The 18,281-nt window shown below is 40.1% G+C and overlaps 1 protein-coding gene across 2 annotated transcripts in view; it reads right to left on the bottom strand.

The window, feature by feature from the left end:
* The window catches only part of TUBGCP5 (tubulin gamma complex component 5), a gene marked incomplete at its 5' end in the record, with an annotated part of 35,359 nt that extends 19,153 nt beyond the window's left edge, over positions 1–16,206 (bottom strand). For both annotated transcript variants that reach the window (XR_013974957.1, XM_080913648.1), the window contains 13 exons: positions 83–351; positions 1,060–1,175; positions 5,405–5,607; positions 7,167–7,413; positions 7,771–7,864; positions 8,502–8,591; positions 9,155–9,269; positions 10,250–10,385; positions 11,378–11,457; positions 12,045–12,141; positions 14,743–14,851; positions 14,940–14,993; positions 16,061–16,206. Coding sequence is in view for 1 of the 2 variants with exons in the window: in XM_080913648.1 (XP_080769774.1) it covers positions 83–351; positions 1,060–1,175; positions 5,405–5,607; positions 7,167–7,413; positions 7,771–7,864; positions 8,502–8,591; positions 9,155–9,269; positions 10,250–10,385; positions 11,378–11,457; positions 12,045–12,141; positions 14,743–14,851; positions 14,940–14,993; positions 16,061–16,206 (1,756 nt within the window). The remainder of the gene's footprint in view (positions 1–82; positions 352–1,059; positions 1,176–5,404; positions 5,608–7,166; positions 7,414–7,770; positions 7,865–8,501; positions 8,592–9,154; positions 9,270–10,249; positions 10,386–11,377; positions 11,458–12,044; positions 12,142–14,742; positions 14,852–14,939; positions 14,994–16,060) is intronic.
* Between the last annotated feature and the right edge of the window lie 2,075 nt (positions 16,207–18,281).

Below are 18,281 nucleotides of genomic sequence, written 5' to 3'. Positions count from 1 at the left end.
GCCACTCTGTATTTGAGGATGACAACAGTGAATTGGAAGTCAAACCAGGCCAGAGAAGTCTCGCACAGAAGAAACAGCCTACCTCTGGCTGCTGCCTGACACTCGGAGCCCTCTGCACAGTTGAGGTTCTTCAGCAGCTGCATGGACTTGCCGGCCATTATGATCTGCTTCAGGACAGGCTTGAGGAAGGACACCATGGTGTGCTGTCTGCTGGATGTCCCCTGGTCACTGCCAGAGCTGGCGCTGGCGCTGTCACTCACTTTGTCTTCCTTTTCCGTCTTCTCAGACACACTATATAGCGTGTACGTTGCATACCAGAAGTCTCTGTGATTTACTGGAACGTTTTTATTCCTAAGGACATTGAAAAGAATTTCAAGTGTTAATTTATGTTCCTTTAACACAACAGTATACTTTGTTTTAGTTTAGGTTAGTTGTTCAGATATTCTATACCATAGCAATATAAACTACTAGTAAAATAATCTTCAATATGGAAGTTATCTAACCTTATTCAAAAAATAAGTACTTCCAGTTTAATTAAAATTTAAATGAAATATTTTCCTGAATTGGAATTATACTGAATATGATTATTTCAGTTCCCTTTAGAAAAGTACAGATAGTTTTCCATTACAGATTATGAGTTTGTTTGGAAAAGTCAATTAACTAATGAAAATTGTAAGTAAATTAACATTTTTCTTTATTTGCTTTATTAAATATTATATTAAGAAAAAAATCTGAAGTTTACTTTAAGAAATAAATGCCTCAAAGTCATATTCTATACTATTGTTCTATCTTGTTGGTAACTTACAATGGAAGTAGGTTGTAACATGTGATGTCATCTTGGTTCATCTCATCGGAAGCATTTAAATACCACTCAAAAATACAATTGCTATGTAGAGATGTGAACTGTCAGAAAACTCAAGCCTGACATCTCCTTATAAAGCAGCAGGACACGTTTGTGTGAGCAGCAATCCACCCTCTCAGTTCCACGTACAACTTAAAAAGATTGTAGTGTGATGTGGTATCAAGTAAGTGCCAGCATCCAGCATCCCCCGAACTCACCTCTGTATGATAAATTCCTTTGCACCGTCCCACAGGTGCCCATGGACGATCCATTCATCTACAGTCTGTAGGTAGGGCCTTACTGTTTCCACCCAGAGAGAGAACAGGAGGGAAACCTAAGGATGAGACCTTGCCTCGTTAGTCTTTGGAGCTCCTCTCACTAGGCTAAGTAAGATCAAGTTTAAACATTTCTAAATGCCTTTAAAAAGCAACAGTATTCCTAAGCGTTTTGAAACAAAGAAACTGAAATTCTCAGAATGTAAACTGTATGATCTTTATTTGGAAGTCCTAACTATCTAACTAGGGGATAAATATAACGTTCATCATTCGTACAAGTCTTCCTGCACTGCTTTGTTTAGCTCAACGTAACCAGAGTCATCTGGAAAAATGGAACCTCAGCTGTGAAAATTTGTCCATCCACTGGCCTGCAGGCCAGTCTGTGGGGGATTTTCTGGGCTAATGACTGATGTGGAGGCCCAGTCTATTGACGTGGTAGTACCATTCTTAGGCAGGTGGTCCTGTGCTATATAAAAAGCAAGCCGAACAAGCCACGAGGAGCAAACTAACAAGCAGCATTCCTCCAGGTCTTCTGCCTCTGCTTTGCTCCTGCCCTGACTTTCTGCTCTGGATTCTTTGGATGGTGTCCTGTATGTAACGTGGATGTATAAGCCGAACTCTTTCCCTGCGAGTTGCCTTTTGTCATGGTGTTTATCACAGCAAGAGAAAGCAATTTAACAGAGAAACTGTATCAGAGAGTAACTACTGGTGTGTGTGACCTGACTATGTTGTTTTGGGGAAAACCGTGGAAGGAGTTTGGAACTTTGGTATGAAAAAGCCACTGAGTACTTATGAGTTTAATGAGATGTGTAGGAGCTCAGCAAGAAAGAATTCTAAGAGAAATGCAGATGATGGAGACCTGGCTTGTGAAGATTTAGCAGGAAGTTTAAGATTCCTTCCAAGACTCTACTGGGGATATTCACATGATGTATGTAAATTAAGAATCTGGTTTCTGGTCAGGTGGGACTGAAGAATTACTTGTGATAGGAGATGCTCACTGAAATCTTCAGCGAGTATTTCCTTAGGGCAAGAAGACAGAAGCTGTGGTCCAAAGGGGGCCAAGGCCGAATTTCATGCTCACAGATAAACTTGTGGCACAAGCCATGTAGAAAAGGATATGACAAGCAAGAAGAGTTTTCTGGACCACCATTTTGCATGGCTGCAGTGGATCAGCTCTGAGAGGCATGGATCCCAGATACTTTGTCCCAGAATTGCTTCCTGCTGCTGATATGCCTTTTCTGCAATTACTACATAGCCTAATGATTCCTGGGCTTAAGCTCACCCTATTGAGCAAATTTCCTGCAGATCAGCATGTAGATATATTTCATATAATAATGCTGTATAGATCTATTGATAACTTCACAGAATTCCTGATTCGATTCAAATAATTTTAGGAAGAAAGTCTAAGGAGATGGTTTTGCTTTGCCAGAAAGAATGAAGACTAGAAAGGGCCTCCTTATAAGGCAGTAAGCAAAGGCTGCATAAGGAGTGCAGTGAATTTCATAAACCGCACTAAGACGACAAATAGGCTTGGAACAAATCTGTGATCTAGGAAAATATTTATTCTAGGTCAGGGCCAAGGGTGAGGCTACACATGTGCTCTATGATAAAGCGAGGACACGTGAACCTCTTCTTTTGAACTTATTATCAATATCCTTCTGTAAGTCCCTTTTGTGTAACATTTTATCTGTGAGGTAATTTTATAAAGAACTTTTGTCTAAGAAGCTATAAAAATGCTGAGAGAAAAAAATAAAGTGTAGCTGTTGGGACTCTGTTATTTGTATGTATGTAATTGTGTATGTTTGTATGTATGCACGGTTGGGTCCAGCTGAGTGAGAGAGAGAGAGAGAGAGAGAGAGAGAGAGAGAGAAAGAGGGAGGGAAGGAGGGAGGGAGGGAGGGAGGGAGGGAGGGACAGAGAGAGACCTTCTATCCTTTTCTTTCTCACTGGCCACTTCAGAGTTAAGAGCAGGCAAGAAGCCTGGCCCCAGATACTTAAATTTTGCTATGTTCAGCACTATTAGTGCGGATCCTGTAAATACACTTCGGGAGGTAGGGGGTGGGGGAAGGGGTGTCGTGGAGCCAGCTACGATTAGCACCAACTCTAATTGCAGAAGCCACATCTCAATGCTTTCCTCAGTATACCTTTTGACAAACTTGGTCATGTGTAAGGGTCTCTCATGTGGTGCTGGTTTTAAAGCTATGAGAACATCATGGAGAGTAGCTGAGGCTTGTACCAAAGAAGCAAGGAGAGGGGTGACGGGGGATGGGGGGGGGAGGGAGAGCACACCCAGGATTTGACAGGGTTATGGAGAGAGGAAGTAGCTTGATACTTTTTGGCAGAACCAGAGTCCCCGAAGAGAGGCCAGAAGGCCCCTTGTGAAAATGCAACCTGGAGACCCTTCAGCATTGGAGGTTCCAGAACAGTGGGACAACTGCTAAGCACAGGAACAGCTGTGGAGTGAAGCTTACCTGCGCTTGTAAGATGAGCTATGTGCGCTTTAAATGGCAGAACCAAGAGGCAGAGACGCCTAAGCTCTTTGGAGCCCAGAAAATTGTGACTGAATCCCAGATGCATGGCACTGATCTAATGTTTATTTTATCCTTTTAAGAGTTTGATTTTGCTTTGATTATATTATACCAGCACCCTGGTTCCTGCCTCTTATTTTGAGCAAATAGAAAGATACAATAGTTAAGATTTTGGATTTTAGAGACACTTTGTTTTAAAGAGACTGAACTATTTAATACAGACATTTCTGTGTGTCAAACGAATAAGGGGTCAACTGTGCCAGTTAGCTTTTGTTAACTGGACACAAGCTAAGGTCATCTAGGAAGAGGGAACCTCAGTTAAGATGTCTCCATCAGATTGCCTGTGGGCAAGTCTGTGCGACATGTTCTTGATTAACGTGGAAGGTTCCAACCCCTTCGGGGTGGTGACGCCCTAGGCATGTGTCTCAGGTTGTTTAATAAAGCTGGACAAGCCACACGAATAAGCCATAAGCACTATCCCTCCACACTTTCTGCTCCAGTTCCTGCTGTTAGGTCCCTGCCTTAAATTCCCACCTTGGCTTCCCTCAATTACGTACTTGGAAGTGTTTTAAGTTTAAGCCCAATAATCCTCTTTCTCCTCTAGTTGCTTTTGGTCAAGTTGTTTCTCAGCACTAGAAAGCAAATAAGACATCTCTTTAAGTGAAGGTCAGATTTTGAACAGGAGACAGCCAAGACAGAGGCTTATGGCTGCAATATCTACAGTACCATGAGCAAGATGTCTACCAAGAAAGAGAAAACGGTGCTGGTGACATGGATGCGTACACAGATCCTGCTGCCAAGCCTAATAACCTGAATTTGACCCTTGGAATGTACATGGTACAAGAGAAAACTAAGTTCTTCAAGTGCTCTGACTGCCACAGGCATGCTGTGGCACATGTGTCCCCACCCCTACTTCAAATATAAAAAAGAATGAGTTATTTTATTCTCCTCTGCTACTAATAGAAAAAATACTGTATAAAGGAAAAAAGTCAAACTCCTTTATGTACTGAACTTCAACATTAAAATGGCAAGAAGACAAGAGTTCCACCAACTACTGATACAAACCAGTAACTTATCAATCAGTCTCTAGCAGTTGGATCTGTACTTATAAAAATTATGGATCACAAAATATATCACCCTAGTCTCTCTTTTTGATAGGATCTTTCCATGTAGCCCAACATCACCTCAAACTCACAACCCTCTTGACTCGACCTCCAGACTTCACATGCTCCCAACCATCTTAGCCATTAAATATACAAGTTCAGTAGCATTAAATACATGAATACTAAAAATTTCTCACCCCTAGCTCCTAAATGTCTGTTACGCACTGTGACTACTTTAGACGCTCCTTGTCATAGACTTGTGACCTCTTTCCTTTTTAGAAAGGGTCTCACTATGTAACTCTTGATGTAACTTTCTTATATAGACCAGGCTGGCTCTCAACTCAATAAATCTACCTATTATTGCTTCCTAAGTGCACGGAGTAAAAGTGTGGACCACCATTCCTAGCTGTGTTTTATGTACAATAAAGGATTTTTTTAAAAATATCTATTTATGCCACATAGGCATATTTCACTTCTTGCTTTTCTTTTGTTTCATCCTTTGGTTCTTTTAGTAATTAAAACTAGTAAGCCAACCACAAGTTTGGAAGCTGTGAAACTGTGAACAACTGTATAGCATAGCATGACTTAAACATCATTTAACAAGAAATTAGACAGGTTATCCTCTATTTTCTCATCATGCACTGGAGTCCAACATACAGTTTGTTCAGAGGCTTCTCCAACATTGTCATATTCAAGAATGGCCTTGTACAGGGTGTTAAGCAGGTGAGATGCCCGGACGACATTGCGAGTACCAGGGGGAACTTCAGCCACTCCAGTGCTAAACACTTTGTCCAGGACCTTTAGCTGTGCCAATCGAGGTGCCAACTTGTTCACCACTATTGCAAGTGTTATTGTTGTATCTGTTAAGTATCAACAAATCAGACTGAGTTGCAAGGAAAGACATCTGTGACCAACATATAATCCTGATGGTGATAATGTTATTTCCTAGTCATATGGAAAGGCATAGCCAGAAGGAGAGTGGTACACTTTAATATCATATCATTTCTTAAGTACTGTTTTTTAAAGGTTTATTTATTATTATGTACACAGCAGTCTGCCTGCATGCATGCCTGCACACCAGAAGAGGGCACCAGAGCTCATAGATAGTTACGAGCCACCATGTAGTTCCTGGGAATTGAACTCAGGACCTCTGGAAGAGCACCCTTAACTGCTGACCCATCTCTCCAGACCCCTTAATATATCTTAATACCATTATCTTTAATATCATATATTTTTTAAAGTAGGAACTTCTATAAGCCAGGAAAAAGATAATTTAGACAAAAATAATGTATACGCAAACTGACAAATATCAGAAAATAAAGACAAGTAGTCATTAATGTAATGGAAGGCACTAAACGTCACTTAAAGAGCATAAACTAAAATTACACATGGCAAAGCTACAAAGAAGTGGTTCAACCAAGTTCTCAAATGGCAGTGACACAGCTCCTTATCCTGAACAAGTAGCTGCCTAGTTCTATACATGTGGTAAGTTGGCACATTGCAAAGATGCTATGCCTCCATACTGCTGGTCCAGCTAACACGCTGCAGTGACGTGGCAGTTTCCTAGCTGACTCATAGAATTAGAGAAACAAGCACGGGCACTCTGTGTGCTTAGTTTAAAGAAAAACAACAACAACAAAAAAACAAAACAAAAAACCACACACTAGTTGATTATTTTACACCTGTCATAAAGAAGTTTAGTAATATATAACAAGACCCTGCTGGCAAGAACATACACCTATCTCTGACATGTCAGTTCCATTCTGTGTGTACGTAACGACTGCAGCACTAAGAAGGATCAGTAGGGTGGAGACAGTCCAAATGGCCACCACTGAGAACTGGGGTACGGTGTGAACAAAACAGGTTTTTCGTAAAAGGAAATGGGGAGCCCTCATTGTGTACACAGTACTCTCTGAAAGGATGGACAGAAGCTGCCTGAGAGGGGAACTGGAACGAAAGAAAGTGATCACTGTAAGCTGTTTGATACTTTTTGTTTTTTTACAGACAAATGGCTTAAAAATAGAAATTTAAGGTAACTTCAAAATTATTTAACATTTTATTACATTTACTTGTGTGTGCGTGCATATGTGTGCACATGAGTGTGCATGCGTGTATGGTATGGGTGGTGGTGGGGGTAGATGTGTGGTGCCCCAGTGCACACATGGAGGTAGAGGATAACTGGAAGGAACTGGTTTTCTCCTCTATCATGCAAGTCCTTCAGATCTCAGGCTGAAAGGCTTGGGGGCAAGTGCCTTTATCTGCTAGCTATCTCTCCAGCCTTAAAACCACTTTAAAAATGAATACATTCATGAGAATTACTTATTTGCCATGTAATTTTTAAATGCTTTATCAATAACTGAATAACTTTAAAATTTTCAAAGTGAGTTAGGTAACTTATGAATTAAATAAAAAGACCTACCGCTACTGATGACACACTTCTCAATCTCTGTAAGCTCCTCCTTAAAGTTAATGAAGTATTTGTAGAGGGCCCACATGAACGCCTGGTAGGTTCTAAAGGGAGCGTCAGGTGTCTTCTTAGCTATGGGACCATTTCCCGGTAAAGGACTTTCAGAGCTGTGCCCCATGACTTCATCAATGAACTCCTGGAGCCGAAACACAACCTGGCCATAGGCTGCTATTTGTTCCAGCACAGATCGCAGACAGCTCTACAACAGAGTCAAGTACACTACTGAAAGGTGGCCTTCCACACATGTTCAAATGTGTAAAAGAAACTGTGATATACAACAAAGTAACATAATAAGCTCATAATGAGCTTAGATCATATTTAAAAGAAACAGGGAACAATCAATTTGTACACACTACAGAACTACGGCTTATACTTTTTAAAGACACACATAAAGTACAGGAAAAAAATCATTACAGTATCCAGCTTTCTCAATAAAGAATATAAGAAAAAATTAAAATTAAATGTCACAAATACTTGAGAATTGGTTAAGCCCTGCAATGATGTACAGCTTAATTTTAAATTTAATTTTTAAGTGACAATAAACACAGATACTCACATGTGTCAAATGAGTTACAATAATATTGTTTCTCACAGTTACTTTCCCATCTATCAACTGAAATATAAACAGCTTTTTCACCCCTGAAAGTAACCTGAAATGAAATAAAAAAGATCAAGATCAATATATTTGAAGTTTACTAAAATAATTACTAAAGTACAGCTAAGAAATTTATTTTGAAAATTCAGAATTGGGGGACAAAATAAGTCAATTGCATGAAAATAGGAAGATTGTCAAACTTCAAGGGACTAAGACTCAAGATATTTCAGCATCATTTTATAAGTTCAACTACCCCTACACACACACACAAAACACACACATACAGGCATACACAAACACTAAATTCCTAAAGTTACAAAGAAACACTGCATGTCTAAAACTGTCAGAATGTTGATAGAATGTTAGTACCATCAGAGTCTGCAATACACTCGCAGTCTTGGGTACCAGCACAGACAACCTTCACGGACATGTTTCAAATATAAGCAGTCAGCAGCAAACCTTGTTTTAAATTCAGGTATTCAAAAATGATGGTCTAACTCAATCCCAAATTATTTAAAATAGGAAAGAATATATCAAAATTACACAATCTTCACAATGAAATCTGAAGTCTGAAATTCATCCCTACGGCCTGTTTCTAGCCTCTAAGTAGAATTTCTTGGGTATATTCCTTAAAAACAGAACAAAGCAATTTTACTTCTCAAAGTACAATCTCCCAGGCTGATGCATCTTACCATAGCGTTTCCCGAATGACCTGTGTCTCAGTAACCACCACCCTGTCATCTGGAACATACAGTGGGTCACTGCTGTACAGATGTTGGTCCCTATTAAAGAGCAAACATCAAAGGCCAACAGAAGTAAAATTACTCGCCTCAATGAATATATGCAACTTTAAACTCAGCAATTAACAAATAAACACAATAAATGCCTCAAGTTCACTCCATATGCATTTTTCATTCTGAAATCTTTTTATTGAAGCATGTTCAGAGCAATTACAATTGTTTTAACATTTTTGCCTCAAACTATGCAATTTTTAAAAAATTAGTATATTTTTATAATAAGTGGAAATTAGATACAGGCTAACATACACCAATCTACTTAAATGAAGATAAACATAGTGCCATTAGTAATTTCATGATATTAAATATAATTAGAAATTGACCAAGGGAGGTAAGGCTTAGCTCAGCAAACAGTACTGTCTACTGTGTCTACGACCCTCGGTGCCTCCCCCGCTTCATGTTACATGCACTCTTGCATACACTCCAGTACACTTGTTTAAAACTAACAAGTTTACAACTCAAGACTTGATTTAAATCACAAATCAAAGTTATATGCTCAACCATCAAAGTTTGTTCTGTCACTATATTAAACAAGAAGTTTAGCTTACCAGACAGCAGCTAAGTTGGAGTGCAAGTGTGAACTGTGTGGAATTCGGGAGCGCCTGGTTGTCCAGTACTGATGGACTACATGCTGCTCCAGCCAGCTCCGGCTATCTGGCTCATCTGTCACAAAGAGTGAAGTATGTATCAATTTTTATAGTGACTAGGAACGTCCATCTCTTCATAACTGTAAGTGTAGTCCCCTCGGGATAAAACCCTGTCTATGAGGGCCCTCTAATGGCCACTGTCTAGTCTGTGAGAGGGCTGACTTAGATTTACTCAAGTTGCCACAAACATGCAAGGTTTAAGAATTAGAAAGACCATGTGGGGCAGTGCATGCCTTTAATATTAGCACTTGAAGCAGGGAGATCTCTGAGTTTGAGGCTAGTCTGGTCTAAAGTGAGTTCCAGGGTAGCCAAGACTACACAGAGAAACCCTGTCTTGAGAAATTGAAAGAGTTAGAAGGGGATAAAACTGTGAATGCCTACAATTAATACTAACCACTTACATAAAAAAACCCAAAGAAACCAACAAACTACCACTTAACAATGAAGATGTGCCAAGAATGAATGCCTAAGCTAGACAAGCCACAGAGACCAACAGTGTTCTCTTGTACCTATGGAAACAAAGTAAAACAAATTGCTCAAGATTCACAATAAAAACAGGAACAGACACAGAAACCACTAGATGAATACTTGAGAAGATAAAAAAGAACATTACCAATAAACAAACAACTTACAAATCTTAATAGGATGGGGTATGCTCAGTGGCAGAGTGTTTAACTACATTCACGAGGCTTTGTGAACCTGTACTCTACCGTGGACATTTTAGAAGCAGTGTGACAAACAATTCCAACTAGATTTTTGATTAAGGCTTTAGTAAATTTGTAGATTTAACTTGGAGTTGCTAACAATACCTCCATTGTTTTCTAATCATCTTGTATTCTATCAGACCATGCATTAAAGGGTTGCAGCGTTAGCAATGCTGAGGATGACTGTACTAGGAATGTCAGTGCTCAGCAATATTCTCATCAATGTCACCAATCTGAATCCTGTGACTTGAGACCTCTTGTGAGAAAACCAGCACTGAACCATGAATAATACCTTCCCAGCAGACTTGAGGCCCCCCTTTTCTGTTGTGGTCTTGTTCTTCTAATGGGGTCCTGTCTACCTGTATCCCAGAGTCTTCTCTGCTCAAGGGCTGCTGTGTATCTTCATCATCACTGTCTTCAGACCAATTCTGATTTAAGGAGAAAAAGGATCTCACTCTTGAGACTGTAACAATTAGAGCAACTTAGGCTTAAAAATAAAGAACATTTCTAAAAAGAAGCAAAAGCCAAATAAAACCTTCTTTATCTCATAAGTTTCCACAATGGGAATAGTCTGATTTGAGGTGATAAAAATCCCAAGACTGAAGCTCTTAGTCCATGATGTTTGCATGTATAGGAACAGTGTAGACAAAGGTTATGGAGAAGGGAGATGGAGAGAGGGCAGAAATGGGTGACTAGGACAGACAGGGTCCAGACACAAGTTTCTATGAGTCATGAAGAGCTATAGAAAGCTAATTTGTTTTTAGTTTCAACTCAGCCAAATTTACTTTTTTTATGAATATGTGAATTTAACCTTTTGTGAATAGAAGTAGCAAGAACCACTTCTGAATTCCAAAAGAATCTCACATGTGTTATTGCTTGGAGGTAGTGACTGAGAATAACGCATGCTTTTCAATTTCCTTGACTAACAGTACAATAGGAACAAAATATAATTAATCACTTAGTACATTTATTGCACTGACCTATTTGAAAATAATCAGTTTGGGAAGGGTATTGTAATTTGAATAATTTCCCCCTTTTCTTCTGTTTAAAACACCAAATAATTATAATATAGTATCATTAATATGTAAAATATATTGACATATTTATTTAGCCCAGAATATTAATAAATCTTCCATAATCCACATCTTTAAAATAATTTTTACATTTTTAGAGTGTATGTATGTATACACACATTAATGACACGCTCATCCATGACTAATATGTGTCGATCAGAGGACAACTTGCAGGAGTTTCTTCTCACCATGCAAGTCAGGTGGTTGGGTTTGGCCATAAGCACCTTTACCTGAGGAGCCACCCACTGCTTAGTGACGAGAGTTCTTGTTAGACAGCATGTTCTATGGCAGGAGGGTACACTAAAACTACTGTTGCCGTGGGGGCATTAGCAAAATAAGTCACTTACCGGGGTATCAATATTTGGACCAAGGCCAATTTCTTCACCTTCCATCAAGTATTTCCCCCAGTCAAAATCATCCTTCTTTTCTAAAATGTAACAAAGGAACCTCATTAGCTTTATCATAAATATCTGGGAAAAAAAAAAACCCCAACAACCCTAAAACCCATAAAACTACAAATAAAGAAACCCACATAAAACTCAAAATACATTCAAGGAACTAAATTTGAAAGCACTAATACAGTTGGGGCTGGGAGGTAGCTGACACTTGCCTAGAATGCAGAAGCGGAAGGACAGCTCTTTAATACTGTGCAAGCTGGGCAAAGTAACGCACACCTGTGATTCTTGACCTTAAGAAAGTTCAAGGTCATCCTCACCTATTTGGTGAGTATAAAGCCAGCCTGGATAAGTGAAACCTTGTCTTTAAAAAAAAAAAAAGATAAAGATAAAGAGCACATGAGCAAGGGAGAGAAACTTAATAAATCTGAATTCTAACACATTCTTAAGTGTTGAGTTTTCTCTTTTTATAGCCTTCTTCTTCTTCTTCTTCTTCTTCTTCTTTTTTTTTTTTTTGGAGACAGGGTTTCTCTATGTAGCCTTAGCTGTGATTTTACAGATTTTAATAAAAATCCCAATGATTATAGGTAATAAAATAAATTTGTATCTGGTAACATACCCACTTCCTTCTCTCTCGGTGTTTCCACATAATTGCTGTTTGAAGGAGAATCAGACAGACACAGGAGGAGTGACAGTATGGAATAATGTGCATCTGTCTGTAAAAACACAGAAAAGTCCATCAGCCCGAGGGTGGTGAGTGCTTCTGAAACTGACTGATTAGTGAAAGAACGACACAGCTGCTTACACACCGCTCTGCTCATTTTAGGAAACACGAGTTACCATAAGTGAACTGTAGTCTCTAAACTTCTATAATTCAAATGGTCACATATCTAAGTCACATGAGGTTTCGGTCTGTATTTCTAACAAACCTAAGACATTTACATTTTACTAGGCTAGAGAAACTGTAACATAATTCTTTAGAACATGACATTATGGCTAACAGTGAAGTTACTGTCCAGTAGTAATATGCATCCTGAAGATTAAACATATCTAACAGTTAGGCTATTTGACTACAGTCTCTGTAAGAATCCTATGTACAGTCAGCACAAACACTGCACACCTATAACTGCACAGAGTACAAATGCACCTGTTTGTTACACTCAGACAAGTGAAAGATGTTCTTGGTCTTTATTTTCAAAGATTTACTTTTTAGCTTGTGTGTATAGGCAACAAATGCATGCAGCACTCTCATAGACCAGCAGAGAGCACTAGGTCCTCTGGAAGTGGACTTACAACTGGGAGTGGTACTGGAACCCCAGGTTCTCTGGATAAGCAGTAGTTGCTCCTGAGTGCTGAGTTAATTCTCCAGCCATTGCTGTTAAGTTTGCATTTACCTTATGGAGGGATTAGCTTTTTTTTTTTTTTTTTTAAACAGACCTAAGTCTTTTGATTTTGATTTTCCTTTATTAGAAACCATATTGTCAAGACTTTTCAAGTCTCAACATATCTTTGTTCTGATTCTCATAAGCCAATCAAATTTACCTAATGAAAAGTATGTTTTTGTATGTTAGCCTTTCTATGATGCAAAGTTCTGAGTCTTTCCTGGTTCACAGCACTGATGTCTAAAATGCAACGTTAGCTATGCAGAAAACAGTTAGTGGAGATTCGAGTAGCTAAAGCTTTGGACATTCTCCAAAAGGGATGTTTCCATGGATGGCTTGCAGCCAACTTCTAGTTAACAGTTCTTAGAATTTTTAACTGGTTGATAACAGGAAAGCTCATGTCTAGAATCATAGTGTCCAATTTTTTAAAATACTTTTTTTGAACAATTATGGGCTTTTCTTTAGCAAATCTGGAATTTCAGTAAATGTAGCCAGTAAGTATTTTGCTTTAGGCAAGGTCTTGGTATGTAGATGGCTTTGACCTTTCAACCCTCTGGCTCTTTCATCACATTAAGACAACGGGTGCAAGACTAAAATCTAACACTCACAAATGAGAGAAAACAAGTGATCTTCTCCTTTCTGGGTCTTGGTGATCTCAGCCAGAATGACTGTTTCCAGCACTAGTTGTCTGTGAATTTCCTAATCTCATTTTTCTTAAAGTCTGACTAATATTTCTTTGTATAACTTTACCACAATAAACTGTCCATTCATCAGCTGATGGACTAGCAGGCTGTTCCCATTTCCTGGCTATTATGAAAGCAACAATGAGCAGGAACCTCAAAGGGGTGATAGAGTCCTTTGGGTGTATGCCCAAGAGTGGTATACATCACGTGGTAGATTTATTTGTAGATTTTGAGGCAGAAACTGTTCTCTGCCCACAACAGGGCAGGCATACAAGGCCACATACCCACGGCCACAGAGGCAGCATGAACGAAGACTTTATGCATTAAGATAGAAAAGGACACAAAGGTGGGTGGGCACAGAAGGATGGATGGGTCTGAGAAGAGTTGAAGTGGTGGTGAATACGGCCAAAATCCAGTGCATAAAATCCTCAAAAGGCCTAATAAACACCACCACCAACAAAATGAAGCACAAATGTGCACACATACAAACCTACATTCTAACACAAATGATGCAATCTCCACTTAATTTTCACCAAGAGTCACTTAACATTTTGAGAAATACATCATTAGGCAGTTTTATTTTGGTGTGAGTGAACCTCGTAGATTACACTTACATAAACCCAAGGGTAAAGCCTGCCACACAAGTGCTCAGTTTCTGCTTCTGTTCTATTCATCCTTTTCCTGACCACAGTATATATGACTTAATGGTAATAAACCATAGCAATGATGATATCAGACCAAGAAGATACCAGGGTTTAGAATTCTTGTAGCAAGGGTGGCCTTGGAGCCCCTGAGATAATATAAAAGCACATTTTGGATCTAGAATACAGTTGCTGTTTGAGAAACTCAAGGTAACCAAACCGTGCTGATTTCCATAACCATGGTAAATTCTAAGTGAGACAAGCCTGTTACTCATTTCATAACAAACCTGAGGCAACAGTTCTCAAGGAGGCCCTGCTCCAGCCAGGGGATACTATTAAATAGAGTGTTTGTGAAGAGATAACACACTGATGATAATTACACTGCAAAGAGTGAACACAAAAGCCTGGCAGTGGGCAGCTGTAGCACACACCTTTAATCCCAGCATTCTGGTAGCAGAGACAGACGATCTCTGAGGGCAGCTTGGTCTATAAGGTGGGTTCCAGAACATTCTGGGCTTCACAGAGAACACTGTCTCAGAACAACAAAATAGCAGCAGCAACAAGAACAAAAAGAGTGAATACAAATGGAGAGAACACAGCTGAAGGCTTACCTTTGTTTTCTCTGTGCTGGGAAGAGAGACATTTAGAAACTCTTCAATTAGTCTCTTCCAGCTAGCAGCTTTGCTGAGATCAGAATGAATGGTGAATTTTTCATAAATTCTGAAATATTAAAAAAAACAATCGATACCAAAATAACTTAAGAAAACACATCAATGAATACACACAGATATACAGAGAATCAACATACCCTTCTATTGTTTTTTCTACTTTGTGACTGTTGACATCCAAGAAACGATGAAATCTGGTAAAGATAAAATACAGTTTTTAGTGCCAATATTACACGACAACATTTAATGTCTTGTAGCGAAGTATACTTGAGACACAGCTCTCTATAACCCTGCATTTGTCTTAATACCCTTACAATCTGTCCTCTGGTTCGTCTTTCCACATGTCTCATAGTTATGGTCACTATAACATATTTTCCTAGGGTTTTTGCTAGATCTTTATTTATTTATAACCCAAGTTTGAGGGGTCAGCTGTCTTGGGCACCAGGTACACACATGTACACATAAAGGCAAGTCACTCATACACATAAACAACAACAAAACCTAGTAGTGATATCAAAGGCTCATTTATGAAATAAAGCAGCTGCAATACTGTGAATGTTACATGTTTTCTACCCGTGACAGGTTTCTAGGCATGCTTTAATACTGTTGTTATACGATGCAACGTCTTAGGTCTCTCCCAACATGATTACCACCTGCCTCCCGTCTGCCACTAGAAATATTAATAGGAAAATTCACTTGTGATGCAATTACTTTTTTGAGTTACTTGACTTATTTGAATCGCTGCTCTTTTTATAGATTACAGTTTGAAATTGCACGCGTTGTTTTGGTCCCATGAACCTGAGAGGTCTGTATTCTCACAAAGTAGGCAGACACTCAATGTCTGTGTTTAGAATCAGGATAATAGAGTTTGACAAACTGTTCACTGTTGAAGGCGAGTTTTACTAAGCATGTTACGTGTTGCACAGTAGTAGAACTTGAATTTGTTTTATGCAAAAGGGGGACACAGAAGCAAGGAAATTTGCAAGTGGCCCCTCGAGCAAGAGAAGAGGGGGAATGAGACTAATGTGATCAGAATTTCGGGCTCAAGTTTCACTTTCCCAGCCATCTTTTGGTGTGCAGAGTACTACGTGAGGGAGAGCAGAGTCAGCAGCTCTCTAGGAGTGTGCCACTGCAACTGAGTGTTTCTCCCAAGGGCACGTAGGGGAAACCAAGACACAGCAGCAGCCGGCGGTTTCCAGGAGGCCGCACTCCCGCCCCGGACCCGCCCGCCCGGCGTTAGCTCGCAGCCGCGATCCCACACCTGAAGTTGGACCAGGCGAAGTCCAAGGCCAGCTGGAAGTTGGGATCCGCCTCGTCCTGCAGGCCAGTAACCTGCCGGACGAGCTCACACACATCGTGTTCCAGTCGTCTGTCCATCCAGCTCCCGGACGACTTAGGCCGGGCCATATCCACAACCCACCTATCAGAGGTCTCCGCTAAGCGGAGCCTGTTCTCGCGAGACTTCAGCCTGCCGCGGCACGGGGCTTTCGAGATTGGAGACTGTTTCCGGGAGAGTTCCGGCTGCCCGGGTGCTGTGTTTGCGGGAGCTGCTTACCGGCTTGGATTTTAGTTGCAGGCTGCGGTTTGCCAGGTTATGGGAAAGAGATGTGCTCTTTCTGCTTGCACATTAGGAAGTCTGAGTGTCTTCAGAGAGCTAGCCATTTTTTATCACTGATCATTGTTAATAAGGGACTCTGGATACCCTCGATTAATGGTTTAACTTCTTATGCAGTTTTCCTGTTCAGGGTATAGTGTCTGACATTTTCGAACACCATGACTTATTTGTTAATGCTCCGGGCTTCAGTTTCTCCTCCAGATGACCTAAACTAGGCTCTCAGCAATCCCCAATTAAATACGTTTCTGGTTAGACCAGGGACTTAAGGTTACAGCAGAGATAGTGTCCTTTAATTTATTACAGTAGTTCTCAACCTTCCTAATGCTGTGATCCTTTAATATAGTTCCTCATGTTGTGATGACCGACCCATAACCATTAGATTATCTCGTTGCTACTTCATAACTATAATTTTGCTAGTGTCATGAATTGTAATGTAAATATCTAATATGCGGCCCCTATGAAGGTCACTGCAGACATGTTGACAACTGCTGGTTTATTGGGTAAAGTGGGATGTGAGGGCAGATTGTCTGTCCTCCACTTGATGGCCAAGGATATTTCTCCCTTACCGCTCCATGTGCACCCAAAACTTTGGGTTAGGTGGACCTTCCCTATTGAGGACTAGTCATTGGTAGAGGGCAAGCAGCTGTGCGCTCTTGTTAAAACCCTCAAACAAGCTGTCAAGAAAGGGAAAGGGGGCCACACTGCTGGCTTACTCAATAAAGTTGTGTACTCTCAGGCCTGGCTGCTTGCATCCTATCCTCTGGATTTACGTTATAGAAGGAGAGAACCAAGTTCCACAAGTAGTCTTATAATTTCAGCATGTGTGTAGTTCCAACCCATAACAAAATTAAATTTAAAACTTAATTTAAAAAATATAAAAAAAGGAAAACGCACTCTTGAGGGTAAGAGTGAGCCAGTGAGCTGAAGGGTAAAATCACGGAGCCCCTGCTGAAGCCTTTGGACCTTTATAAATCATTCACATTTATATAGCACCTGCCACCCAATTTGTATCTGGCTGACTTTTCTTGCTAGTGTTCTGCTCATTAGATGAATCCCTCATGAAGAGGGACTTTGAATCTGTTGAGGTCAGGCTAAGTTACTCCATATTGGCTAAAACAGTAGTTATTCCCAGGCTATGTATTGCCCTAGGAGACTGTTTCACAAGAAGCTTTTGACACCATTGTACTGCTGAGTAGACTCAGAAAAAGCATCAGACAGGCACCCGAATAAAGCAAAGACTGTTAACTTGTCCCTCGGACTAGAAGGGGACCCACACTGTAAGCTGAATGGGGGAGAATTGGAACTATGTTGGCACATGGTCGTATTAAATCTGGTAAGCCAGTCCTAAGGACTTACCAGATGGAGAAAATGCCGTGTCTCCCTCATGTGGATCCCATAAGTGATAGGCACCTACTGCTGTGATGTTATGGCAGCACACAAACCATTATTTGGTGTGTGCATCAGGGACTTGGCTAAGTCTTCCACTCTTGAGGTAGCCTTCCCCACTGCTTCAGTTGTTCTCCCATTTAGATCTGGAGCTAATCTGCAGTGTCATGATCTTGACTTATTTTCTGCCCCCGACCAGGTTTGCTGTTTTCATCCAGCATCAGATTTTGCAGCTTCGCCAGCATTTTCTCCCAGTAGTTTTCTCCTGGCACTGGTCTGACTGGTTATTTATGCAGATCTTTTCTTTATCCATGTCTTAAGCCTCTTGAACTCATTCATTCTGTAGCCCCCCTCCCAATAGATAGATAGATAGATAGATAGATAGATAGATAGATAGATAGACAGATAGATAGATAGACAAAGAGAAACAGTCAGAGAAAGATTTGGATATATTGTATGCTGTGTGATGCGGGAGTTGATA

Source organism: Micromys minutus (genome assembly GCF_963924665.1).
Source record: "Micromys minutus genome assembly, chromosome: 3".
Taxonomy (NCBI): Eukaryota; Metazoa; Chordata; class Mammalia; order Rodentia; family Muridae; genus Micromys; species Micromys minutus.
This window is presented reverse-complemented; position numbering and strand designations above follow the sequence as displayed.